The following is a 27,347-nucleotide window of genomic DNA, read 5'->3' on the forward strand; positions in this document are numbered from 1 at the left end:
AGCAGCAGTTCAGTAAGCATCAGGATTAAGAACAGTACATAACTAAAACTGGATATTGTTTTGAAACATTACACTAGATTTTTTGGGGTTTAAATATTTAATAAATAGTTTGAGGTTTAAAAATAATACAACTAAGGCTTCTACAAATTCATCTGTATAATAATTTCAAAGACTTCAAGTCTGTCACCCACTGGAAGCTGAGTTTTTCAGCAGGTTATAAGTTAATGGGAGACAGTGGCCAAACCATAGGGCAGGAAATAATAGAAAAATTATATCAATGAACAGTCAAAAATGAATGCTTTTAGCAATTGTCAGTGAATGCGACAGCTGTTGTGCAAGAACCGATTCAAATGTGGTTATATAATAAAATTTTTTCCCCAAAAGAGAAGGAAATACACTGTTAACACTGATAAATACACTTAAATACAATGTAAATATTACAGGTATTGTATTTAATTTTGAAAACTGATATTGAGAAATCTAGAATGAGGAAAAAACCTGCTCTTTACAGGTTTCTTTCAAAATGCAAATTTATGTCTCAGGGGACCAGTGGAACTTAAAGTAGAAATACAGTCTATTTAGGGAGTTTTAAAAACACACATTACTGAATTGATAGAGCATAACAGTTCCCTTGCTTAGGCAGCATTATGCTCCATCTTGTAAAATGTACTTGGGGACATGTAAAATGCTTTAGTAAACCTACAGTCCATAACTAGAGTTGTTACATTTTAATGTATGTATTTTTCATTCATGGATTATTGAACCACTAAAGCCAAAGAATTTGACCTCATGCCAAAACATTTCTTTGAGTCTTATTCTGAGTCTTTTCACTTCCTATGTAACTGGAGCAGAACTCAAATTTGAAAGCTATATTTCAGAGCTCCCCTGTATACAATTGTACATTTAAAAGCAGGAAAGGAAGGAAGTTACTATTTACTTTTGCATAAACTGCTTTCAAAAAAAGAAGTTAATGAAGTATTTCTGGGTGGATGATCTGCAGTTTTGGGGAGAAAATTCTTGAATGTAGTGTTGTTTAAACCATGAGGGATATATACAAAAAGAAATGAGGAAAATAATTATATATTTCATTGCAAGAACCATTTTTCCCCCCTCCAAACTTTAGGCTGGCTTGCTATTTAGAGAGTGTATTTCTCCCTACTTTTACATGGCATATTGTTCTTTCCTGCTAGTGAAAAGCTGGCAGATATTATAAAACATTGGTGATTTAACCATTCTAGTGTGCCCAGTGATTCCAGGGTATTGTGTTTGTATTGTATTTGCCTTCTGTTTTCTTCTACTGTTATTAGAAATAACTCTAGGGAAGAAGTTGAGCTGCAAGGAGCTGAAAAGTAAGAAAGTTACATCTCTTCTCTGCATTTTCCAGGGCTCCAAATAAGTGATATTTGTAGTACATAACATATCTCTATTGATCTGAAACATCTCATTGCTGTGGTTGAACCAACAACCCTCCTACAAACACATATCTAGAATTTGTTATTCATTTCATGCCTGAAGAGAAACAGGAACTGAGAGAGTTAATGGGTAGAGGTCTGTGGTTTAGACTTCAAGATTTTAAATGTCAAAGTATCAGTCTAAAAGACTTCTTATTGGTGTTGATTTTATTGATATTATTGATGAGATAACTTTCAGCAAAGCAACAGTGGCATAATATTTATGAAATGGAACACCAAGGAGCAAAATGAGTAAAATCACAGAGGTTGTCTTTATTTTTTTTACATCTGTTAAAAAAAAAAAAAAAGACTGTGTTTGAGAGTAATAGAGCAAGTTTAGAAAGGGAATGGTATGTGCTCTAAATATGCATAATTGTATTATTACAGGCCAAAAATATTTTGTCTGTAAAGAGATAAAGATGTTTCAAACACTTTCTGAAAGAAATAGTATTTATACGAGGCAAGTTTTGTAAGAACAATTTAGCTTTTTGTTTTAGTTGGTGTATCTTTTTGTCCTTTTGTTTTACTTGGTGCATCTTTTCTATGTTAGGAATATTGATTTCCATGAAATATAAGCTCTGACTTTTTCTGTGATCCTCCCTCTCCTTTTCTTTTCTGTTCTCATCAGTTGTTATTATAAAAACATTTCAGATTATTTATTCTGAGGCATTTCCATGTGTAGAAAATTTGTTAAAGAAGAATACAGCCAAGATACATAAGAATTAACTTTGCTAGTTTCTGCCTGAGAAATGATTGTGCCAACTCTTAGGCAACAACTCTTATTTCACACTGTAAGAGTCAACACGGTCTGTGCAGGTATGGTTAATGGCCAGACTCTGCATTCCTTGCATTTACCCCAAATCCCTTTTTAAAGTTGTACTGATGAGGAAGCACTGTACAGGACATAACAGTTGCACTGAAACCTTCTATTCTAACATCTAATATGATGTTAGAATGTTTACCAGATCACCTGTTGCCTGGCGCTGCTAAATTTGGCTCTCAGCAGAATCAACTTAGGAACTCCATTCAGATTGCTTTCTTGAAGACTATTTTATATTTTGAGACATGAATGAAGCACCTATTATTAATATAGATCACAATGCAATGCAATATTCAGAGCATCTTTTGTTTTAAGCTAATGAGTATTTAATCAGTTTCACCATTTTAAATAAGAAAATATTTCTCCTTTTAAGTTAGCATAAATGTTAATTAAATTTTCTTGAACCAAAATATTCTTCAAAGTAAGTGAGTATTGCATACAGATATTCTCTTCTGGACATTGCTGAACCATCTATTTAAGATGAGTAAACAGAAAACCACCCTTGTTTTTTTCCTAAGAGAATGTATTTAAAAATATGTTCTGGTTATATAGGTTTGTTTCTACTAAGAATGTTGAGGTGTTTTCTACAAAGTTTACCTCCTTTGTAACCTTTCTCCATTGCTATATGTATACCATATACAGGTAATTTTTTAAGTGTGTTTTTTAATTGGATAGCTTCTTCTATTTAATATATAGCCTTCATGTTCTTAAATCATGCACAATGCACTATTAAAACTGGAAAATGAAAAACCTATGACAATGAAAGCTTGCAAAATAGTAATAAAATGGGAGCGCACATGTTCATGAACATAAGTAAATAACACAAAGAAATGGAAATAATCCACATTTCACTTGTCAAATTTCAAGAATCAGTCATCATAACTGACCTTTTTGTTTCCTGTAGTAATTGTAAGAATCCTTCCTTTTTTTTTCCTATTTTTTTTTACTTCACTTGTTTCTGTTAGAAACAGGATAAAAAAAGTTGTTACATTTACATGTCAGGAATCATGACATCTGAGCAAGGCTGAATGCATTATTTCTTGGTGAGAGTGTTATACAATAAGTCTTGACTGACATTATACAAAATCTGAGACGCTTTCTGATCAGCTGATTTAATTAAAACAAGATATTTGGTTCTGCACAATGCCTGTGCATAATCTATTTTAAGCTTTTCAAACGTACAAGTAAAAACTGTAAAATGTTATTAGATTGGCTTGCGTGACTTGTCATTCTATTTGCAGATACCTCAAATCAGCTATGCATCTACAGCTCCAGAACTGAGCGATAACACCAGGTATGACTACTTCTCTCGAGTGGTCCCACCAGACTCCTACCAAGCCCAGGCCATGGTTGACATCGTGACGGCCCTTGGGTGGAACTATGTCTCAACGCTGGCTTCTGAAGGCAACTATGGAGAGAGTGGTGTGGAGGCGTTCACCCAGATCTCCAGAGAAATTGGTGAGTGTCTGTGTGTTTGTCAGGGTTGGTATTTATAGCTGCTGAGCATCACCAAGTTCTGCTTAGGTGTGTGCAGTGTGATCAGAACAGCCGTGGGTGTTACCTGCACTCAAGGGCGGGACTTTGCTTCTTGCATGTCTGCCAAGGTGACAATTCTGGCAGCAATTTAGGAAGAGAGGCAAAAAATGTATGTTTCTTGACCCTTTTGGAAAGGGGGAGCTCCTTGATGAGTTAGGGGCAAAAAGCAGCCATCTACTGAAATACAGCTAGATTTGAGGGAGTGCGACTCATTTAGCTTAGTAAAATTATAGTCCAGTGAGAGCTCTTTCCATGTTCCAGCACAGATAAACCTAGAGGTTTCAATTTTGATGAATTTTAAAAACAACAAAACCCCTCCACTCTGAAGTAAAAGACATAACTTGTCATTTTTCCTTCATAATAAAATGTGCTGTACAAATACAGGCATTGTAAGAAGTATATGTAAGTCCTTTTGATCCTTTTAAAAATATTTTTTCCCACTTTCATAGTTTTTTCTGGCCTGAAAAAATGGGTGTTTCTCAGGAGCAGTAGGTTTTGGACACCAAGGAATAAGATGATGAGTAACAAGTGGTTTGAAAGAGGGTGGAATTGGTCTTTCACCAAGTATAGCATTAAATGGCATACAACCCCCTCTTTCCTCAAAAAGCCTGGGTTAATCTACTCAATTTGACTTTCAGGACACGTACATAGAAACTCCAGTTCTTTTGAATCAGCTTGGGTGAGAAAATATGATAATATCTCCCACTTTCACTAACTGCATGTGAATTTAGATAGCATCTCTGTCATATAGGATGGCACATGTGTGTTTCAGGTACTTTAGCTTGAACCATAAAGGTAAGTGATTGCTTGCAAGAACCTGTAGAACAAAACCACAGCCATTCTTGGCATTAGGGAACCAGTGTATGTAATATGCTTGGTAGTTTAACTGATAAATATTCTATCTTCTGATCATTGCTGTCAGCTCCTAGGGTCTTCATGGGAGAGCCAAAGCTGTCTACATTGCTTTGATCTGGAGTCAGCAAAGGCATGGATAATTCTTTCACAGTTCATATCTAAGAGATGGTTCATCTATTGTAAAGAGATTAGCTTCCCCAGACACCCACTGAATTCATTGGCTAAAAAATAATTTTTCTTGAAACCATCTGCAATGCAGCTAGTTCTGAGTTCTGAAAGCAGACAAATAAAATACAGGACTCTTCACTGTTTTCAATTTCCAGGAATATGAGAGAACTTCAGATGGGTGCGAGCAAAAACCGTAATTACCTTATAATCACAATTACTTGAGTTTGTGTCAGTTAGATCTTGATTGATCCTGGAATAAAAAAGACTATTGTAATTTGATAAATAATTTATACGAATAAGATAATTAAATAAATATTACTAACAGGACTGTGAATCCAAAGCAGTTACGAATCACGAAGAGATGTCCTAAAATCACGAATAGATGTCCTAAACAGTGCAAGACCTGTGTAATACCAAGAAGCATAATAAGTTGTGGTTTGTGGTTTGATTTTTTTTTTCCTGCCTTGTGATTTATGTTTTCTAGTGGGACACTTGATTTTTGGCAACCTCTGTGCTGCCAGCAACTCACCAACTATTGAGGGTATCAGGGACTCTAAGGGTTCTGAAGAAGGGAAAGGGAGTCAGGACAGACAAGTAATTTTTATTTCCTAGAAAAATGTTCAAGTAAACAATCAGGTAAATCATATGTCACCACAGGGACATGATTGATAACCAGTGCAGAATCGTCAAGAACAAATAGTATCAAATCCATCTAATAATTTTCTTTGACAGGATAACACCTTATAGCTGGGGAAAAAGCATTTGGTGTGTCACATCTCTTGAATTTTGTGGTGTTATCTCAATTGTCACATACAGTATTCTCCTGAGAAAATTGGGCAATTGTGATGTAGGTGTAAATAGGCTGGATGCAGATCTGTTTAGAAAACTCTGCTTAGAGAGCAATTAGCAGTGATTTTTGTTTAAATGAAAGAATGTAATGTGTAGTATTTGGCACTTGTTAAAGCTGGATCAGGTACTAGCCAATATTTTTGTGTTTAGCCCAGGTGGACTTGGAATGAAGAAAACTGTAAAATCTGGAGGTTACTTTAAGGCCAGAAGGACAAAAACTAGGGCTAGGAGAGTATCTAGAATAAATCCTTAGAGTCCAAATCTGAAAGCACTGTCTGGAAAAGGACAAATTCAAGACACCAGCAAAGTATTTGGCTTCATCAAGAAGGATCTGTACAACAAGGAATTCAGATAGACTGGTCAGAAAATAATATTTTAAAAAATGATACAAGGATGATAATAAATTATAACCTATATTCCTCATGTTTTAATGGAATGTGCAGATGGACATACCATCTGTAAAATAATTTGAGTAATCCTCCAATTTGTCTGTCAGGTGTGGAACCTCATTTTGACTCAGTACTGGTTTTGACCCTCACTTCAGAAAAGGTGAAACTCCTCAAGCAAGCAAGAACAAAGACAAATCTTGAAAACGTGGTCTGTGAGCAGCAATAGAGCAGGGGGGCTTAGTTAGCCTCAAGAGGAGCTACCTAAGAAGAGAAGGTGATGGAAAATAATGTTTCCAAATAGGCTTTTGCAGAAAGGTAGAGGACCACTTGTTCATTCAAATACAGTGTATGTAAACAGAAGTAATGGAATTAATCCCTAGCATGATTCTGTCTAGAACTGGAGAAAGCCCCTTTTAATGTTTAAGACATTAAGTATTTTACCAGCTTGCCTGGGGACATTTTGGAACCTCCATTGCTAAGGATCTGGGAGAATGCATTAGCCAAACACCTGCCCAGTTATTATGTAAGTGTACTTAGCTCTTGCTTGGGGCTGGGAGGTGGATTGGATGATTTCTTAATGTCCCTTCCAGCCTGATCCTATTATCCACTGTCTCCAGACTTTTCACCTGAGCCATAGGGCTGGAAATGCTTTTAAAATGGAAACTCTGAATAGCATCTAGCTACGAGGTCTGGGACTATAGAGTCCATGTAAGTTTACAGAAATTGTCACATGGTATAAGACTGCACACAACAGCAAAACTTACCAGCTCCGTGTTAATAAACTGAGTGTTAAGAGAACCTAATCAGGACACTGTGCCTCTTGTGAAGCTGGCATACAAATCAATGCACAGGACAGCTCAACTTCTTGCGGAATACTTTACGTCCTGCTTAAGATAAGTAACCAACAACTGGATGCAAAATGGATGTGAAGATCAGCGTAATGAAAAGCAAAAAAAAATCGAGGAAAGGATGTGAAAAATATTGATATATTCATTTTTGAAAAAAATAGTGTATGAGAGGATATGTGAGATAGCAGACTTGAAAACATAAATAGGAAAGCTTGGGGTTTTTTGTTTATTATTTGTATTGTTTTTTTAAAGTTGAGAGTTGAAATAGGGCTAGGGTTTTACATAATTTTAACATAGAAATTAAATTAATGTACTTATAATTTAATGTAATTTTGACTCTGTGTCTCTAAATTCCAGTTTGATTTGCCCTCTTTTCAACTTCTACTTCTTGATCAGTAACAGAAGCAAAAGGAAGAAACAGGCTCCCAAATGAAATGTGGAATACTGAAAAGGTCAAAGTGGTGCCACCCTGACATGTCACCAAATATATTACATATCAAAATCTCCTCTCATTTTAATGACAAAGATCCTGTCTGGGACAAAGCAGAGCTGGAAATTAAATATTTTACATGACAACGATTGGAAGGAGATTATTCCAAGTCATTCTTTCGTGCATTGTTTGAAGACAATGATTAAATTTATAGAATTTCTACTCCCATTAAAAAGTTAATGATACCACTGTAATCATTTTGACATCATGATCAAATCATTTTGGTACATTGACCAAGGCAATGAATTCATAATAATTGCTTAAGAGTTTAAGCATTAAACTGTAACTTGACTCACTGATACAAACTAAAATGGGAAAAAAAAAGGAAGCACATTTTACCAAGTCCTCATTAAACTGTCATGCTAAATATGAGACTTCTATTTACTTACTGTTCATTATCTTTGACAAAATAAATGTTAGAAAATTTCTAATCCAACTTTCTTTTAATAGTTCATTCCTCCTGTTATTAGAAACCAAATGAATTTACCATTAGAAAGAAAATCATTGGATGCTTTTCCCTTTTTATTTTCCCCAAAATACACATGCATTTGGTTCAAACACATATCTTTGAGTTCAGAATACTTGCTCAATTAGTGTGATGTTCGTACTGGAAAACATAACAAATCTACAAGTAATATAGGAAATGCTCCATGACAGATATTATTTACCACTGTTGGTCAACTGCTGATAGGTATTGGCTTTGAAAGACCTATAAAACTCTTAGAAGAGGAGGTAAAAGTGATAAAGGCAGGTAACAGAGCTGATCATTAAGAACAGGTGAGAAGCTTCAGCACTGCATGCCCCTTTTTGATTTTGCATGTCTTGTCAGAGGTGTAAAGAAGACAGCAAAGAGCATTTAATCAAAGAACATTTTTTATCTTCGTCAAAATGACAGCTTCATGGCAGCTTTATCCCAGAAGAGAATGAAGCACCTAATACCAGGGCGTGACATTGTATACATGTTTTTAGGAACAAGGTTCTGTAGTTTTACCTACTCTTTTTATACTGGTACATTGCAGTTAACAGCATTTTTCTGAGGAGGAACTACAGTTACTTTATGATCTTTCATAATATTTTATCATTACAGTGACATTGAAAATTATATATTAATTATAATGAATGTATGTGCTGAATGAATGCTACAGTATCTTCATTTAAATTGTTTCAGACTTCAATGTAGGTGGCTGTAATTTGTTTACATAAGGAATGGTCTGTGACAGTTCTTAAAGCATGTTTGTCTTTGTCAGTTCTCTTAGTGTGTTTACAGTTGTGCATTGTACCTCTGCTTTTCTCCAAATTATTGAATTATTTCTTCACAGAAGAATCAGAGAGTAGCTAGGGTTAGAAGTGATTCTGAGGATCATCTAGTCCAACTCCCTTCCAAGGCAGGGTCACCTAGAGTAGGTTACACAGGAATATGTCCAGGTGGATTCTGAATGTCTCCAGAGAGGCAGGATTACCTTTAACAACTTGTGGACCTCAAAATTTCAATGGAGAAAGTGGAAGTCTATTGGGAAGTGAGGAGGAAGGTTTGAGCAGGAAAATAAACCCTAAGGGATGTAACATTTCCTTTCCACTTAGACTTTCATTGATGATTTAGAAATAAGATGGGCTGCTGTTAAGATTAGTTCACATTTCCTGCAGTAAATTCTGTATACATTTGATATAAAGCTAAAGCTTTCTGTATTTTGTTAAGTAAGATGAATGGACTTCTCCCCCACCCCCAAGATAGTGTTTAACAGAAGATTAAAAAATCTTGCAACATGAAGATGAAAGAAATACAATACATGAAATGTAACCTTTTCCCCAGAGATGTTTCTGCTTTAAAGTCTGTTTTCAGGCATAACAAATTAATTTTCCCAACTAATAATATTCTAACATACCCTCACTAAGGGTAAACAGTTTAATTCAATTTTAAGTTTTATTTTCATATTTATGCAGATAAAACTCTATTGATAGCACTGTATTTCAAGCAGCAAGCTGTAATTAATAATAACACTATATAATTGGCTACAGGAGCTTCAAAGTAATGTTGAAAAATTACAAAATCAGATGGAAGGTATATTAATATTGCAAAAGCTTGAAAATTATTCCAGCAGTTTTTAATATTTGTACCAATTAGTACCTGATAAGGAACAGTATAATTTCTAGGGATTTAAAATGAAGGACTATTTTAATTTCTCTCAGTGGTGCTAATAAATGTGATATTCTTTCACTATAATTATTTTTTTCTCTATAGTTTTAGGGAGAGATCTCAGAGCAGTAAGCACACTTCCTAAGTATGCTCTCTGACCCTCCAGTAATTGTAGGAAGACAGACTTTAATAGCTCTTGAGGGGTTTCTTCTTCAGTCAATTAGTTGAGGCACTTTTAAAATGTCCTATAGTAAGCTCACTAGCTACAGTACTATAAGTACTGCAGAAGTCTCTGCAGTATTACTTTTTTCTTTTTGCTTTATGTGAACATCAGATGTTTGCATTGGTTGTGAACACAAATTCAAAGAATAAGAAAGATGTCCAGGAAAGTTTATTTCAACAGTGCATTTAGTACAATGGCTTCTTTGTAGCCATTTCAAACCTCTTAACTGAGTCATCATATCTAATTAATTAAAAATGTATATATAATTACAAACAAAATTATAAATGTGATGTTGCTAATTTTAAGAAAACATTCTTATTAGCTTAAAAATTAAATTAAACAAAAATATTTTTGTTGAAATATAGTGGGTGATGTCCATTATGAACATGCTTTTTCATGAAGGAAACTGGTTTTTCAAATGAGGAGCTCTTTGCTCTTTGCAGACTGCAAAGTCTCAGTGTATATCAACTGAAGTCAGTAGTTGTAGGGAAATCATTTCACATAAGATGTAAGGTGTACTTTTTAATATTTGATGTGAAAACACATCTTAAAAATTCTAAGGGACAGTGATATATTTATTTGAGGTTTAAATCATTAGGTGAAATCTTTCTAAAAGGAAAGGCCAAATTTAGAACTCATTGCTTAAACTGTAGTCTATACTGTGCTTCAGACATCTATGACTATAAAGGATCTTTTCTGGCCATATAAACTGCTATTAAAATTTCTTAAATAAAAAGGAAGGTAAATATATATAGGTTTTAATGTGTCATCTGATTATTGAGATGACAGGAATGAAATTTCTGAAGTGTTGCTGTTCTGTGTATTGGTATTACCATTGAGCCTGCATTTCCTCACAGATGCTTTGACTCTCTTTTGCTGGGAGTCCCAGAGCAAGCAATTCAGACATAATTAAAAAGCTCATGTGAAAGCAAAGTTAGGAAATGTCTAAATCAAAATGTAGTCATTCTAGTTGTTTATGAGCAAGTTTCACACAGTCCCGTTAACGGGAAGTGAATTTTAACTCAGTTAATGCCAGTGGATTTTCTTGTGTTAAGGAAAAGTAAAGGGGATACTAGAAGGAAAAGCATCGAGGGTGCACAAGAGGATTTGCAGTCTAAATAAAGCTACCCATGCTTTGTTTTTGTATTATGATTTTGTTGGTGAAAGACAGAAGAGAACTATTGGAAAAAATTTGAGAAAAAATGATGGCTTGTTTTCCAGGGTGGTTGTGCTTAATTGTTTAAAAAAAAAAAATCTGTTAATAATAAGTCACAGATTTTGCCATAAGTGAGATTCCCCCCCCACCTTCTTTATCAAGAACTGAGTTCCTCTGTCCTTTACTTTTTCAATATAAACTTCTATTATTGTAACTTCTGCAGAAAGCTCGTTTTCACAGAAGGTTCAGCCAAGCACCTTCTGTATTGCAGTGGTGTGAATGAATCAGGGATCAAATAGGCAGACTATGGCATAGCCTTGACCAGAGCCAGTGTGAGTGAACTTTGCCAACACAACATTTAATGGTTTTGTTTTCCTGGCATGCACAGACTTTTGTAAGGAAAGCCTGTATTTAAGGGCACCATCTGAATAAATGTGACAGGAAGGACCACGGTGACATGGACTTGGGCTCTATTTACATGATTCTTTTGTTAACATGTCAGAGGGTTCACAGCATTTGAATTATTGTCTTGGTTTTGCTTCTGTCAGGAAGAACCGTTTCTGATTTCACAGAATATTCTGAGTTGGAAGGGACCCACAGGGATCATCAAATCCAATTCTCAAGTGAATTGCCTGTACAGGGATTGAACCCAGCAGCCTTGGTGTTATTAGCACCATGCCCTCACCAAGGGAACCAGTCTCAGGCTCTTAGTGGTCTAGAATCAGTAGTCCCATTCATGTTGAGAAGGTAACCCTGATAAAGAAAAATTGTTGAGGCCCTTGAGTTTTCTGAGAAAATTTCATTTGTCTGTATGTCTTTTTGTCTTGAAATGGTTTATATTAGTTTTAAATATTTAGCATTTTTTAGAAGGCTTTGCTTTCTACCTGGAGAACTGTAACTTTTAAAAATTGTGTGAGCAATGCCTCATGATTGATATTAGCAATATACTCTTAGTATCAGCTCTTTTGTGATCTGTGGCTGCAGTTAAAACAGTGAAGCATTGGAACTGTCAGATGGAGTCAGACACTGTGAGTCAATATCCTGTCTCCAGTGGTGGCCTCAATACATGGAAGAGAAAGACACCAAAAACTTACTTAGTCACTGGCAGAAATACTTATCCAAGGAGTGTTCTGTAACCCCAGGTATTTAGTGGTTGATACTTAAATTTCCTGAACCATGAAAATTTATATCCATTATATTTTCTTTCTGTTACCATTTTAACCTCACTCATTAAATATTCTCTTGTTTGGATGCTACAAATGATATGCAGTTAAGCTCCTTCACAGTGTGCCTTCTTACTTAACTTTGGGTTAGAAGATATGAAGTACTTGCAGTTTAGTGGTTTCTGTTGTCACTTTCTGGATCCTTTGTTTCATTTATGTCTCTGTTAAGCTGTGTAGCTGTGGCTGAATTCTCCAAGTAAAGCCTTACTATTGATTTATATAGCGTCATTGAAATCTCATATTTATTCTCAGCCCCAATCTTTATGCATCCCAACAAATTGTAAGCTTTTTCTGTTGGCTGCATGGTATCAAGCAAATTATTTCCAAAAGCAATCTGTTCTGATACTCAAAGTTTATTAACAAATGGCTACAGCTGATGTAGAACTCAATGATGTGTGTGAGCAATTCCAGGTATTTCTGCCAGCCCGTTCTCCACTGTATTTGTCAATAGTCAATATTTTTCTATGACATACTTGTTTATCTATCTTTGTGAATACTTTGTCTCCTCTCTCTGGTCTTGTTTATTTTCAAATAGTTTCATACCATTTTCAAAATTTTCAGTAGTTCTATTCAATACACTCCCCCTCCTTTTGAAGGGAATTGTGTTATACTAATCAAACCCTACTAGACATTTCTAGAGCACATGTTTATTAGCCTTTTCCAGTGCTGAATTTTGACTGTTTCTTTCTCTTCCTTCTGCTCATTGTGTTTGATTCTCAGGAGTCCCTTCCCTCTCCCCACTCCCCAGTTTCTGCCTATTCATCCAAAAGTCCTTTAAAAACTCTATTATGAATGTTAATATTCTATATGCAAAGCTGATATATCTGCTTTGCTAGTAACTTCTGTTGGATTCTATCTAAGTACCAAGAGCATAATGCAGAGAGAGTTGAACTTACCTTATAAATGTATAACTATATGCCCCACCTGAATGCATTTATTCTTCAAGGTGCTTTAAATTATGTAGGATCCTATCTGCTACTGAGTCAGTGGTACTGGTAGTTTGAGGGTGAAGGTTAGTAACTTTGCTAAGTTGAATTCTTGTTATCATCCAGCTGCACATGAAGCCACTTGACTCAGTCACATAGCCCATGGTATTTCAAGTATTAGATTAGCCCTCAATGAAACTTGGAATTTGTCTTTCTTCAGAGCTCTTGACAACTGATAGTTTATGAATAGAGACAGAGGGAAATTGCATTATGATTTTTGTACAAACTTCTGTATTACAGCTGAAGCATGGTTTGTTCAGATTTCAGTATAATTTTGTTTTTGAAAGATATAAAATGAAACAGAAAATGAATGTTTCATCTGATGACTTTGCAATTATGCCGATATTAAAAAGAAAAAAATGAACAAATAAAACTGAGACTTTGTTTTCAAGATTTTTCAACAATTTTGTCTGAATGGTAATATCTATCAGAAAAAAATAATCATAAAGATTAATACTACCCAATAATTATATTTCCTTCCTTTCATAGGCTTAATTGTGTTAATAAATGGTGTATGTGCATGATATATGGTCTACTTTCCTAGGCAGTCCTACCAAGATCTGGGACACTGTTAAAGTAGAGAGTGTGGTGGTTTTTTTTTTGTTTTTTTTTTTTTTTTTCTCTGAAGAGAAAGCAAAGCAAGAAAAAAGCTATTCATTGTATGTTTATGTAACATATATGTAACTTTATGCACATTGTTACTTATTATATTGTGACATATCCACCTCAACAGTAGTTGGATGATAGTAGGAGATGCCCACTATCTTTCTTCCTTTATATTATGGTACATTTCAATGTGTTCTGTGCATTGCCAGTGGGATTTTCACTTGTCCTTTTACTTCTTTATGACTTTCTCTAGTTCTACTGTTTTCTTCCCCATATCCTGAATATAGAAGTGTCCAGAACTTGCTTGAAAAACAACAGTTTGCAATTGTCACTGGCTGCTATTTTTAATGTGCCATGCTAATACACGATTTTTGAGCTTTGCTCGTCTGAATGGTGTAGAACGGTTGAATAAGTTGAATGTTACGATGCTGAAAGTATTCTTGCAAGATTAAATGTAAACAATGTCTGATTGGAAATGTCAAAGAGTTATTCTTGTCTTCATTTTACTTATTTTCTTTTTGTTGTTGGAGGTCAGGGGTCCATACTGTTCTCTGAGTCACAGTGAGCACATGTTTGCTATTGAACTGCAGTGGGGTAGCTTAGCAGTAACAGCTCTCTCTTGGATGTTAAGACTGGGGTGACCCTTGTAATCAGATTCAAGTAATTTCCTCAATTCTATTACCTAATGAACTGTCTAGAGAGTTCCAGAGAGTTCTGTTCAAATAATAGTATTTCAAAGAATTGCTCTTATTTGTTTTAGAAAAAAGCAGGCATATGTGTATGTCTCACTAATATTTGCAAAGACGCCTACATTGATTTTTGTCTGTTATAAATGCATGATTTTTATGCAAATTGCAAGCTGTGATACCACCACTTTAAACTGGGATGGCAGAAATATGCATATCGTGAAACCTCACAGCTTATAAAAGAAGATTTTTTTTTTCTCTTGCTGGAAAACAAACTGTTTCTTAGGTCTTCTCAAGGACAGAGTTTTGTATGATGGAAACAGTGTTTGTTCCTCTACTTTCTTAAATACATAATGATTAGTGACTTTTCATCACTTTTCAGAAGAAACTGAAAGAGAGCTAATTGTTTAAAATGCTGACATTTTAACAAAAATGCCAGTCTGTCTTTAATATTGTTCATAAAAGCAGGATATTTTGACTAGACAATTAATCAGGAGAATGAGTTACAAAGTGATACCCTTGAGAAGCAGAGGTGTCATGCAGATAAATCCCTGTGTGGCTGTGTCTGTACACGTCCCAGGAGCTTCCTGCCATGTCCACCTGCAGTGTTCTGTACCACAGCATGCAGGAATGCAGACTGCCCTTCATGTGCCTTCATAAGTCATCTTCTCCTTGGGATGCCTGCTAAGGTGCTGTGACTGGGTTGTCATAGGGAGAGGAACAAAATTTCAAACCCCTTGAAAACACAAGAATGAGGGAGATGTAGGTTTCAAAACTGAGGACCGAGTCCATTGAAATGCATGCATCTGTGGAATGCGTAGATGTTTGGGGAGGGAGGGAGGGCTAAGAAAAACAAAAGTATCTCAACATCTCAGTGATTCCTGCAAACATTTATGCTGGAAGTGTTTAACTGTCATTAAGTGATCCATGAGATTTGTATGATGTCATTCCTGAGGATATTAATGCTCTCTAAAGTAAGATCACCTGTTTTCATGACTATCAAGTCAAGATCTGTTTCTTTTTAAAAATGTGAACAAAAATTCTGAGCTAAACTTGTGGTGAAGTTCTTTATTTTTTGCAGGGATTCCTATTTTCTACAATGAAAGCAGGGTTTCATGGTACTCATACCAAACTTCAGCTTCAGCTTTTATAAAATGAAGGTTGCTTATTTCCTGGGACTACATAACACCTTTCTCTCCTGTTCTTCTGGGCCCTAAGATGTTCTGGGATGTGCATGCTGTTTTAAAGGAAGTAGTCCATGCAGAAGATAAATAGACACCCACCTACCCTCAAAATTAAGGATGGGTGGGTGTCTATTTTATAAAAGCTTAATCTGAAGTTTGGTGCAAGTACCATGAAACTCTACTTTTGTGGTAGAATGGGAGGCTATAAAACTCATCAGAGCCTGCCCAGGTCTTTGGTGACTTTGCAGACTTCCCACGGACAAGGGGAATAAAGCACAAACTGAGCCCCTTTTTTGCTGCTGTGTTCAGATGGGAGCTAGATGAAGGCAGTACTCTGTGTGTGCTCTGCCACGTGCATTGTCATACATTTTGCTGGCATATTTGATTTGCTGTGAGATGCATTACAGCATTTGCTGGGGCCAGTAAATTGAGTTACATGTTTGTAAGTATTTTACCTAACATGTTAATGCACTTAACAAAGTGAAGATAATCATGCTGCTCAATTTATAAGAATTGTCAAACCTCCTAATTAATTCCATTGTATTGTGGTATTTTATGGATTAAATAATTTCAAAGCTTATTCAGGAGGTAGAAATATTATTAAGCATTGATTAAAATATTTTAATTAGTTAATATTTTTAATCTTTTCACCAGAATCATCAGTTTTCTAAACTATAATGCCCCTTTCACAGAAATGGAACCAACCTGAAGATATTAATTCTGATGCTAAAATATGAGCAAAAGATGTTTTTTTTTTTTCTTTTTCCTCCAGTTAAGTGCAAAGAATTTTGTTTAATACTTAAAAAAGTAAACTACAGAATGGTATTGGTGGCATAAGTTTTTACAGACTTAGTTATGGCCTTTTTATTGTAGTTAATGGCCATTTCTTTATTAAATCCCACAGCTATTTTGATATTTCAGTTAATCAGATGTACATGAGTTGGCAGTGATGACTGTACAGACGCTTTTAAAGCCATGGAGCTTTGAGGATGATTTTCTTCCTATGTGGACCTTGCTAGAGTCTAAACACAAGGTCGGATGTGGAGAGGAGGATTTCAAGTGATGGCAAATTTCCAGTTGAGATGTGGAATGACTTTTCAAAGAGAGAGGAATGGTAATGGCCAGTTTTTCACAATAATATCCATGAAATTGTAGGTTTCATTAATTAAGGTCAGTTTAACTGGAGTTGTCTTGGCTTCCTTTGTCTTTCTGTAATAACCAATTTCAAAGGAGACAGCTTTTTGGAAGAGGACATTTGGATGTGTTCAGGAAATGTGTTAGTGATGGAAGAGCATCAGTTCCCATATGTACACTTGCCACAGGCATTGCAAGCTTGTGACAACCCCCTCTGGGCTACCTACACCTCAGGTGCCTCTCAGGAGGAATGCTGAAAGGCATTCAAGGACTTCTGTGCTGGCAAGAGAGTCACCTTCTGTTTCCTTCTAAATAACTCTTTCTGCTCATTTGTTATTTCAGTTGTTTTACAGGCATAGAAAACCTTATATAAGAAAAAGATTATGTAGAGGTTTAAATGGTAAAATTCATCATGTTCGAATGCTTCTTTTCCCCTAGTCCAATTATAGAGTTTACACAGAAGAAAACAGGGCAAATGAAAAATGCAAGAAGGGGAAGAAAGAACATAAAGAGAAAAAATGCTTAGTGGATTTCTTCTGTTATCACCTTTTAGTCTACATTATGTTCAGCCTAATAAAGTGCTTATTATAATACAGTTATGTTTTGTTAGGAAGTGATATACTAAACAGTGTAATGTGTTACTGAACAGGGAAGTAAGCCCCTGAATTCTGCCCAATTTGGTTTAATTTATACACAGGAAGGGAGTTTCAAGAGTGAGGGAGTTTCAAAGCAAGTTTCAAGAGTGGACCTGAGCAGTTTATAATGCATTTGCTTGAGACAGTGTGGAATCTGACTCAGAAACCCCAATGATCCTTTTGCACACTATCTTGGACTTAGGATTGCTCAGGCTCAGTGGCAGAACAGTTGTGCAGGCTCAAAGCTTGAGAGTTGAGCTTGGGTTCCATCTGCCCCATCAAATCATCCTTTCTTGCTCAAGCAATTTACCACTTCTTTCAGATGGTATTCTAATTGATGTCTCTCTAATTTTATTCTGTTTTAAATGGATTTATTCAAATGAAACACAAGTCCTTAGTAAATGTTTCTTTTGATGATGCACAAAAACCTTGTGCTCTACCTTACTCTGTCTTACATAACGGAAATGAAATATGTGGCAGCGCAGTCTCGCAATTCGCGGGCGACCACCCCACGCAGCATAAAGAGGGAGCCGTCCGCGGCCGAAACACGCTGGGGGCGCACGAGGCTGCGGCAAGCGGTGGAGCTGCTGGGGATGTGCGTCGCTGTGGAGGCGCGGCGATGAAAGAAGTGTAGGATCGCGGTCTGAGATTTCCAGGGAATTTACTGAGGTGCACAGGGGAGGGTCCGGGGATGGCGAAGAGGGATGGAAAGCAAGGGAGAGTAAAAGGGGCTGGAAATCCAAGATGGTGAACTCCGAGCAAGGCTCTCACAGAGCGTTAAGAGGAGAGGGAAGAGGGGAGTGGTTAGCTCTGAAGAGCCAACCAGGGAAAGCCAAAGGGGAGGAGCTAAGGAGGGGAAAAGAGTACACCAATAGGTTTACAGCAGGGGAGGGTACAGACTCTGGCTAGGGAGAAGTTTCTACAACATAACCCATATATAGAAATCCTATTAGCACACTGCAACAGAAATATATGCACAATTTTTTTTCCACTCCAGTTCTGAGATACGATTTTCAAATCCAACTAACAATGTGGACCTTCTAGCTTTGAGAATGTCTTTTATACTAAGTCAGTGTTTCAATTAGAAAAGTTTGCTGTTGAAACAACTGTAGCTTTATGGATTCTAGAGCATTTCAGATGTGACTGCTTTTTTTGAATTTTGGTTAATTAATTAAAAAAATCCCATAAACCAATAAAAAGGTTAATGCAATACCAAAAGTTCACCTGTGCAACTGAGCTCAAATCTTAATAATTTGTGCAAAAGCTCCTTTGTTGTCTCCAAAGGAGAAATATTCCAGTGTTATGAGATCTTCACAATTCATCATTTTAGTAGTCTGTGCCATGTGCACTTGAGAGCATGGTGATAGAGTTTACACAGTGCTGTTGCTTTTGCTTACCCAACATTATTAATTCTTTGCTTCTACAAATCAGTGAATTTCTCACCATCCTAATTCATTACTTTCCACGCATGTGAATAAATAGATTTTAGACAATGAAGGAATTGAAATAAGACTGACACCACTAAAAGGTACCATGATGAGATACCAAGATTAGCCTCAACCCTTCTCCAATTAATTTGCTCCATCAACATTTTATCCCTACTGAAATCACTATTCACTGCTAACTAGATAAAAAAATAAAGGAATCATTTTATGCCAGATGCAGTATGAGGGGATGGAGGGCAAGAACCCATAATTTTTATTAAAGTAATGCTAATACTACTGAATCTGTAGGAATAAGGTAATGGATACAACAAAAAATGCTAAAATGGCATATATTCATCTATCTTTTGCATTTAATATAAGTTCATTATAAAAATTAATTTTAGTTTTAATCTCTTGATTTTTGATTGATGTTATGTATCAAGAGGAACATAGTTATTGAAGTAAAACAACTTTTGGAAGGCAGAAACAAACCTGGTATTCATGAATTTCAGACTTATGAAAAGAAAGGAAGTAAAGGTGTCTTGCAGACTTGCATTATTTTAATACCTTAAACTGATTGCACAATATAGTTGCTTTTGATTTAATTTTAGACGCACCATCCTGTGCTGTGCTTTTTGATAACTGAGTGGTTCCTGTTTTTCAGGATTTTTAATTGATTGTGTTTAGTTGCAGAACTTAAGGCATATATATGTACATATTTGTGGTGGCAGTGGGGAGTTGAAGGAGTGGTGCTTGTATAAAAGTGGAGGCAGAGATCAAAGTCTCAAGGCTGATGGCAGACTACTAAGTGAGATGAAAGCCTTACGGATGCTGTATGCTACCAAAAGATCTTTGTGGTGGGGAAAAAAGCTTTAACTTCTCGTAACTTGCTCATGACAGCCTTCCAGACTAATAAAGGGGTGAAAAGGGAAAACAAGAGATGCACTTTCTTGAAGATAAAGTAGAATTAAGGATGAAGAATAGATAATTAATTCTGTAGTATGACATGGGTTGTATTCCTTCCATCCAGTTGGAGCCCCAGATGGTCTTCCAGCTGTCATTTTCTTCCAGCTTAACTCTTAGATATCCAAATTCATTCCTTTGAAGGTTCCTCTTGAGGCTTCTGGTTTCAAGCATGCCAGGTCCTCAGCTCTTCAAAAGTCCTCAGAGAAGTCTGAAACAGTGGCTGTGATCAGGAGTTTGATTTACAGTATTTGATGCTGTGGTCACCAATGGGGTTACTCTGGCACCAGTGGATGCTGATTTTTGGAGATCTGTGAATGACCATTCCAGGCTGGCTGCAGCCAGAGCCTATCTGAGTAGGAGGGTGTCTTTACCTGTAGGGTTGCACACATGCACACTCGCAGAAGGTGCAAAAGCTAAAAATTATTTTTGGAAATTAGTTTAAGTGGTGCTTTTTAATTTGGAATCTCTAAGATTGAGAGTAACAATGTGCAGGCTTAGACCCACAAACTCAGATATACAAACAGAAAAACAATATATGTAAATTCAGAACCTTATTTGGCAGAAAATAAAATATAAGGATAGGAATGTGCAAGCATATTTATTTTCTTATAGCATGCCTTAAAAATATTTGCTGTTTAAAGAGGATTCCCACTATGAACAAAGAATCACATCTGTAATCAGTCCCTTGTTAATTTAGCAGCTCTTAGTTTCATCAAAAAGGAGTTATATTTCCAGGATTACCTGTGACAAAAGGAGTACCCCAAAATCTGGAAGGTCGTCCAATTACAGTTTAAAGAAAAATGAAACAAGGACAATTAATTATAGATAGAAGTTTCTGAGAGCATCAGGAAAAGGGAAGGAAAAGGTGTGACAGGAGTTTTGTGAGAGAGCAAGAGCTTCCCTTTTGTCTGTGATTAAAACAAGGGAAATTATACCTGTATTTTGTTTTTGCAGTTAATGTAATCAAGGTCCATGGTGTTGGGACACCTGCTTGCTTTTCTTCCTTTCTTCTTTTACTACTTTATTTTTCCATTTCTCTCTCATTTTTGCTATGAGCAGACCCCATACTTATATGAAAAAACTGACATTTGATTCAAAGGGATTGCTTAGATTTATATATGTTAACAAAAAGGGATCAGTTGTCTGCCTCAGAAGGAGGGAGGTGTAGTAGGAGAATGAGATGTTCCTCTGCATTTTTTGATTGACTGCCTAAACTCTTTAGAGAGTCAATTTAAGTGGACTGAGAAGTTCCCATTTGGGCCCAGTCACTTAAAATTTCAATCATACAGTGCCTATCTTGATCATCCCATTAACAGGATCGTATTTCATCCCATGTGTATTGTGTGACAATAGAAGAGCTCTTATAGGAAGGAAATCAGGGAGTTTTGAGCAATCCATTATTTAATATTATGAAATGTGGACACCATTTCATTTAAGGGGTGTGGTCACAAATGCCTGAATTTTTATTGTAAAAGCTGTCAGTGAAATTTAATTATAATAAAAGTAATTATCTAGAATTCACAGAACATGAGAGCCTTAATGCACCTGAAAGATCCAGGTAGCTCAGGTCTCTGCCTGTGGCAAAAGCGTTTTCCAGGAAAACACCTCTAAGGAATGGGATCTATGTAGAAAGTGATTCACCAGCATTTCCTAGGCCATGAAGTGTAGCTGGGCCATTTTATTTAATAGCCATTTGATCAATCCATGCACTCTGAATTTATTAATTTTTTTAGGAGACTGAGAGTGTATAAAAGGCTTTGGGATTTTCTGAACTGCAAACATCTCTGGTTCTAAAATTAAAGAGCAAAGAATTTTGATGAGCAGCGGCAAAATGTAGTCTTGTTAACTATGGCTTAATATTTTATGGTTGAATTGGGTGAGAAGTTTAATCAAAGTTTTATCTGTTGTTGGAGCATTTGAAGTGACTGTCCTGTGTGGATGCTATAGTGTCTACCAAAAGCTGAGATTAGCCTTTCCCCAAGGGAGACCATTTAACTGAATCTCTTGTCTCTAATCAGCCTTGTGCTTTCACAAAAGATGAATGTACTTAATAAGCTTTTGGACTTCTATCTCTCTGTCAAACTTGGCAAAACTGGGCAAAAAGCTGGCATACCTCTTGCAATATACCAGAAAAAGGGGGCATTGATCCACATAGAATATCATAGTCTTATTGCATAGGTTTTGTTTCTTTAGGAAACAGACAAGGCAAAATCTGGAATGTGCAAAGCATGCTGATAATGTGATCAAAACTCAGTTTGGGGTTTTAAATTAATGACCTCTTATTTAACTTCTGAAATTAGAGTTGTAGCAGTAAATACTGGGTTTTTCCCTTTTAGTAATTATTGGAAATAAAAAGAGGAAAAAAATCTCTTTCCAAAATTATCTCCCTTGCCCTCCCCTTCCCACCCAAGAGGAAAGTAAAGGCATCAAGTGAAGACTTTTATTTATTGATGATTGATACATTGTTTGTAAGACACCATCAGTGCCTACAACTTTCATGCATGGCAATATTTACCTCCATATAGTATTTGTGGCATTCAGAACTCAGTGTGGCACACTGTAAATATCACAGTAACTGTGAGTGGTAAATGTCAAGATTTTAATTGCACCTAAGCCATAGGCTTCTTATTGCTTGTTTGGAGGAAGCATGTAACGAGCATCTCCCCAGGACCTTACGTGATGAAGGAATTCATCAACATAGTTTAGCTGATGCTGCTCTATGAGTGAAGTGGTTAGTGTGTAGCTTTAGGCTGTAAAAACCAGAACCTGAGAAAATGAAAAAGGAGAAATGTGTTTCTGTGATAGTGTCTTTCCTATATACACAGCAATTTAATATCACCCCACTTAAATAAATTGTCAGTGCCATAATGTGGTTTTTGCCTAGGTGCTGGCTAACCTTTGCAGGCTATAAATAAAGAGGCCATTGTCAAAGACTGCAGCTGGAAACAAATAGTGAAAGAATTTAACTCTCTGTACTATTTTCAGCTGATTTAAGAGGATTTTCTTCAACCATGGACAGAAATTAATCCTTAGTGTGCAAGTCCAACTCAGACCCTCACAGTTATGATATTTGTGGGCATTTTTCACAAAGATGTAGACAGCCCAAAACCTGCCTGAGGAACTGGCTGATTTGGACTAGGGCAGGTAAAAGGTCTCAGTCATGTGCTAAGCACAAGCTTCCTCATCAGTTCATCCACTGTAGCTATCAATGCCCAAGATGCATCTATTGGGGGGGTGTGCTTGAGGTGGACTTGCAGCAGGTTCAGTGTTATCTCCTTCTGTTGGCGCCACAGAGTAGATGAAAAAACACTCTATTACCTGAGTCACTTTTACAGCACCCTTGTCTGACTTTTCCTTAATTCATCAGCACCAGGGAGCACAATGGTTTTCCTCTGGACTGATCTTGTCTTATGCAAATATTTATTGAAGGGCTAAAGAGCCTTTAACCCTCTTCTCCTTCACATTTGTCCAGTGTTCCTGTGGTAGCAGTTCATACATGTACCCTCAGCTCCTCCAAAGAAGGATACTGCTGTGGACCACCAGTGTGTTATGCTGTGTTTGCTCCTTGCTGTGACACAATACAGGGAGAAAGAGCTGGGTCTTCTCCCTCAAGGGGGTTTCCCTCCCTGCATATACCTCCCAGTTATGTGAATAGAGAGCTGCTGGTTAGCTCTGGGTGTAAAAAAAAATCTCCAGACCTGAACCTTAGCACAAAGATACCCTGGGAAACAAATCTGCAACTGTGCTGTTGAAAAAATTTTCCCTGTAAACTCTCAGGCCCTGCCAGTGGGTTTTCGGTATTAATCCCAGGGGCAACATTGCTCTGTAAGCATTTTATATTCTGTTGCATTATGTGAAGTGCTGTAATGCTTTGCTGTTTTTTCTTCAGCTTGCTGGTTTTTTGAAAGTGTTTGGAGACAGGCCTTAAACTTTTGGTTGCTATTGAACAGGGGCCCAAAGTGATGTTCAGTGAATCTGTTGCCAGACAGTTTGCTGTCACTGGGAATGGGCTTGAGGACTCATCCAATTCCATCTAATATCATGTTCCTGTGCACTCGAGCGCAGTGTCCTCTGAATGACAGAGAAGTATAGCAAAGCTGTTCTTTTCTAGGCAAGCAGAGATTTTCCAGCTTTGTTAGGATTTCTCAAGAGAATTAGTATGTTACAGGTGACTAAAGAAATACTTATGTTGGTCATATTCTCAAGTTAGCATTTTATGAGATTTTTCATAACATGTAAGTGATATTATTACTCCTTTTCCAGAGCTCTTAATTGCATTATACATCATCTGAGTGCATAGAAAAAATCTGCTGAAATCTGGAAATGGATGAAATGAATGCTTGGGTTAGTCCCATAGCACAATATTTTGTTCTTGGAAGAAAAGAATATCTTTAATTCTTTACACCACAGAATAAGAGGAAAAGCTGGTTTGGATTTACATCCATTATAATTTTGCCCCAGTGACTTTCAGCACATTGCGTTGTGTTAGGCACTCATGTTCAATTATGGAAATGATGCTTTAGAAGAAGCTCTTTTAAATAAAATGCATAGAAGTTATGAAGGAAACAGGCTGATGATCACTGTAAGGTGACAGATGGAAGCAGAATAAACAATTCAGAAGTAACATTATGGCATTCTGTGGGTTACAATTGGAATCTGGGTCATAGACAGACTGTCTAGGATGCATATTTGGACAGGCTTTGCAAGTACTTCTTGCTGTTGACTGCATTAGGATCCCAAGGACTGACAGCACTGAAGAAATTGACCAGAGAGCTTGGATATGTCTGTTTCAGTTCTTTGTAGGCCAGCAAGTATATCCTGCTTTTCGGATGCCAGTAGAAAACAGAGCTACAGTATAAAAGTAGGTGCTGCATTTTATAGTTTAATAAAGAATACTTTTTGATGCTCATCTGGGTGATTTTTTCAGATTGATTATTATGGTAGTGTAAAGAACAAGAGACACAATATATTCTCATGCTGCTCCCAAACTAGATACATGCACCTCTAATTTTCACTCTCTAGAAAGCAAGGTTCAAAAGGGCCTTCTGAGCCTTATTGAAATGAGAGAAGAAAATAGATATCTAAAAGCCTTTCTCAGCTTGTCATGATGGGATCCAAGCATGGCATTGAACTAAAAGGCACATCCTGTAACTGCCTCTTAAAGACAGAGTGGCAAATGTTAATAATGATATCCCCTAACTTGATAACTGCAGGAGAGCAGGTATGTGACATTCAGTTTCCTTCGTGCTGAGGCACATGATTTTATGTGCAGCATCCCCTATTGCTTTCTTGGGGAATGTGACCTATTGATGACAGCAAGAATGACCTAACTCAACATTAGAGTTTAGGATATCTGACATAATGAAATGGGCCATACTGGAAACATTTTCCCTCAAAGCTTGTTGAAAATAATCTGTTCCATCTGCTCGTTGAAATCCTGATGCTCTGATGTTTTCAGTAAGAAAAAAAAAATTTCAATCTGTCTATCAAGAAACTTTCATGAAAAATAATTGGATACACCAGTTTTGAAACAGGAGTCTAAGAACGACACACTAATTGTGTCAGAATTCAAATATAAGAAGAGACAAAATTAAATGAATAAATGATTCATCATTAATTACTGCCATTTCATGGGCGCTCAGAGTATGATAGAGATGTACAAACCTTTGCCCAAAAATCATCTAATAAAAAAGAATGTATTCCTAATGATTGCATGAATATTAGGTGCAGTCCTCATCAGCAATGAAATAGTAACATTTATTTTTGTGAGAAGTTTGTTATTAGCTGTTTTTCAATCTAAATCTCACAGTTATTCTCTGAAGTCAATGATCTCTTTTGCATCACCCAGCCTAATTTGGTTTCTTCTTATGTGCCCACCTGTTCTTTCAAATTCCATCTTGACGCATTTCTGCAATTCTGTGAGGAGTTCCAGCCTTCAGAACCAAGGCTGTAATTTGGTACCAAGACGTATTTGGAGCTGAATGTGTTATCGTTTTTGTGGATATGGGAGAAGAAATGGGTTTTGCAGAATTACGGGATCCTAGCATTGTGCATACAACAGTACAAAACAACTCACACAGTTATCTTTTTAAAATAACATCATCTGAACATCATCTCTGGCTTTACAGAAATTAATTTATTTACCATTATGGAATTGATTAAAAGATTCATGCCATTTATAAGGCTTCTGCTCTTGAAATGTCTGCATTCATGTAAAGGGGTCTCAAGGCCCTTCCCTGATAGCAGGTACAAGGTTACAGAGCTGAAATGCCACACATTCCAATATTTCATTGGCTTTAATGGTGCTGTCATTTGAAAAAAAAATGATCAACTACATGCACTTCAAATGTGTACCACTGTGTAGCATTAAATTTTGTTGTTAGTGATTACAACAGACAGTGCATGCAGTGATGCCATGTGTAGCAGCTGTCACACAATATCATTGGGAACAAATTTTCCTTTGACTGTAGAACATGAACTGCAGCTAAAGAAAATGTGGAGCTGAGAATCTGGAAAAATACAAACTGGGATGTATTTGGAAGGTCCTTTCTGGCAGTCAAAGGAATTGCGCACCTGTTGGTATCTTTTAATTCAAACTGAAATTGCTTTCTGGATATACTACATGCAGATGATTTACAGCTTTATAATCTGTTATGGCAGTCCCTGGAACAATTTAGCAAAGACATAGAACTGGTTGGGTTATGGACTGTGGTGAGAAAAGTTACATTTTCTACATTTTAAATCCTAGTCTTTCAGTTTAAATATACAATTAAGATATAAAGAACAAATGGAGACAATGTATTAAATCTGTACTGAGACAGCTAAACTGAACCGTAAAAAGCCCATGGAAGAAGATGTCATGGTTAAAGAACTACAAGTCTTCATGGGAGTGAATTTTAAGAGATATTAAAGGCTGTTGGACTGTATAAAACTGAGGTCATATCTGGTACTGCAGAAATCAGCCAAGGTGCCCATCTGTCAAGCCCACTGGGATCACCATAGAGCACAGTAATAACCCAAAGGCTTATCTGAGCTGCAGCTCAGTTTGTTGATCGCTGAGCCAAACTCTCCACTTCTAAATTTGAAGACTATCTTTTTAACAGAGGAATTATTATGTAAAGCATATTTTTTTTCTCCTCTTTAGAGTAGCTGGGAGGTTCCATTCATGCATTTCTTGCATAAATCAGAAATGTTAGAAGGTTAATAACAAGTAACTTTGTACATTTTTTTCCTGAATTTGGAAAATCTTAAATATTTTGATTATTACTGGTCTGTATCTGGGTATTAAATATGGACCTTACCACAAAGCCCACCCCCCCCTTTTTTTTTCCCCCCTCCCTTATTGTCTGGATTACAGAACCCCTGGCTGGTGTGATGGTATTTAGACTCTGGAGGCAATCCATCTGTACCCTTTGAGTAGGACTGTGAGGAGACACTTGACCATCTTGCCTTTGCATTTCTGTCTCTTCTCTTTGCTTGTAACAAAATGAAGCTGACAGCCCTTTGGTCTACTGAGAGTATTTATGTTCTCACTGTTTACACTGAGGAAAAAGCAGCAACACCCCTGTGTGTAGGAAATAGTTG

General features: G+C 36.5%; 1 protein-coding gene across 2 annotated transcripts in view; it reads left to right on the plus strand.

Annotated features, from left to right (window-relative positions):
- GRM8 (glutamate metabotropic receptor 8) overlaps window positions 1–27,347 on the plus strand; it is a 305,966-nt gene that overhangs the window by 53,257 nt on the left and 225,362 nt on the right. For both annotated transcript variants that reach the window (XM_085041880.1, XM_085041868.1), the window contains exon 2: window positions 3,513–3,729. In XM_085041880.1, coding sequence (XP_084898006.1) covers window positions 3,513–3,729 — 217 coding nt within the window. The remainder of the gene's footprint in view (window positions 1–3,512; window positions 3,730–27,347) is intronic.

This window comes from Lichenostomus cassidix, chromosome 1Aa (genome assembly GCF_008360975.1).
Source record: "Lichenostomus cassidix isolate B80296 chromosome 1Aa, HeHo_3.0, whole genome shotgun sequence".
Lineage (NCBI taxonomy): Eukaryota > Metazoa > Chordata > Aves > Passeriformes > Meliphagidae > Lichenostomus > Lichenostomus cassidix.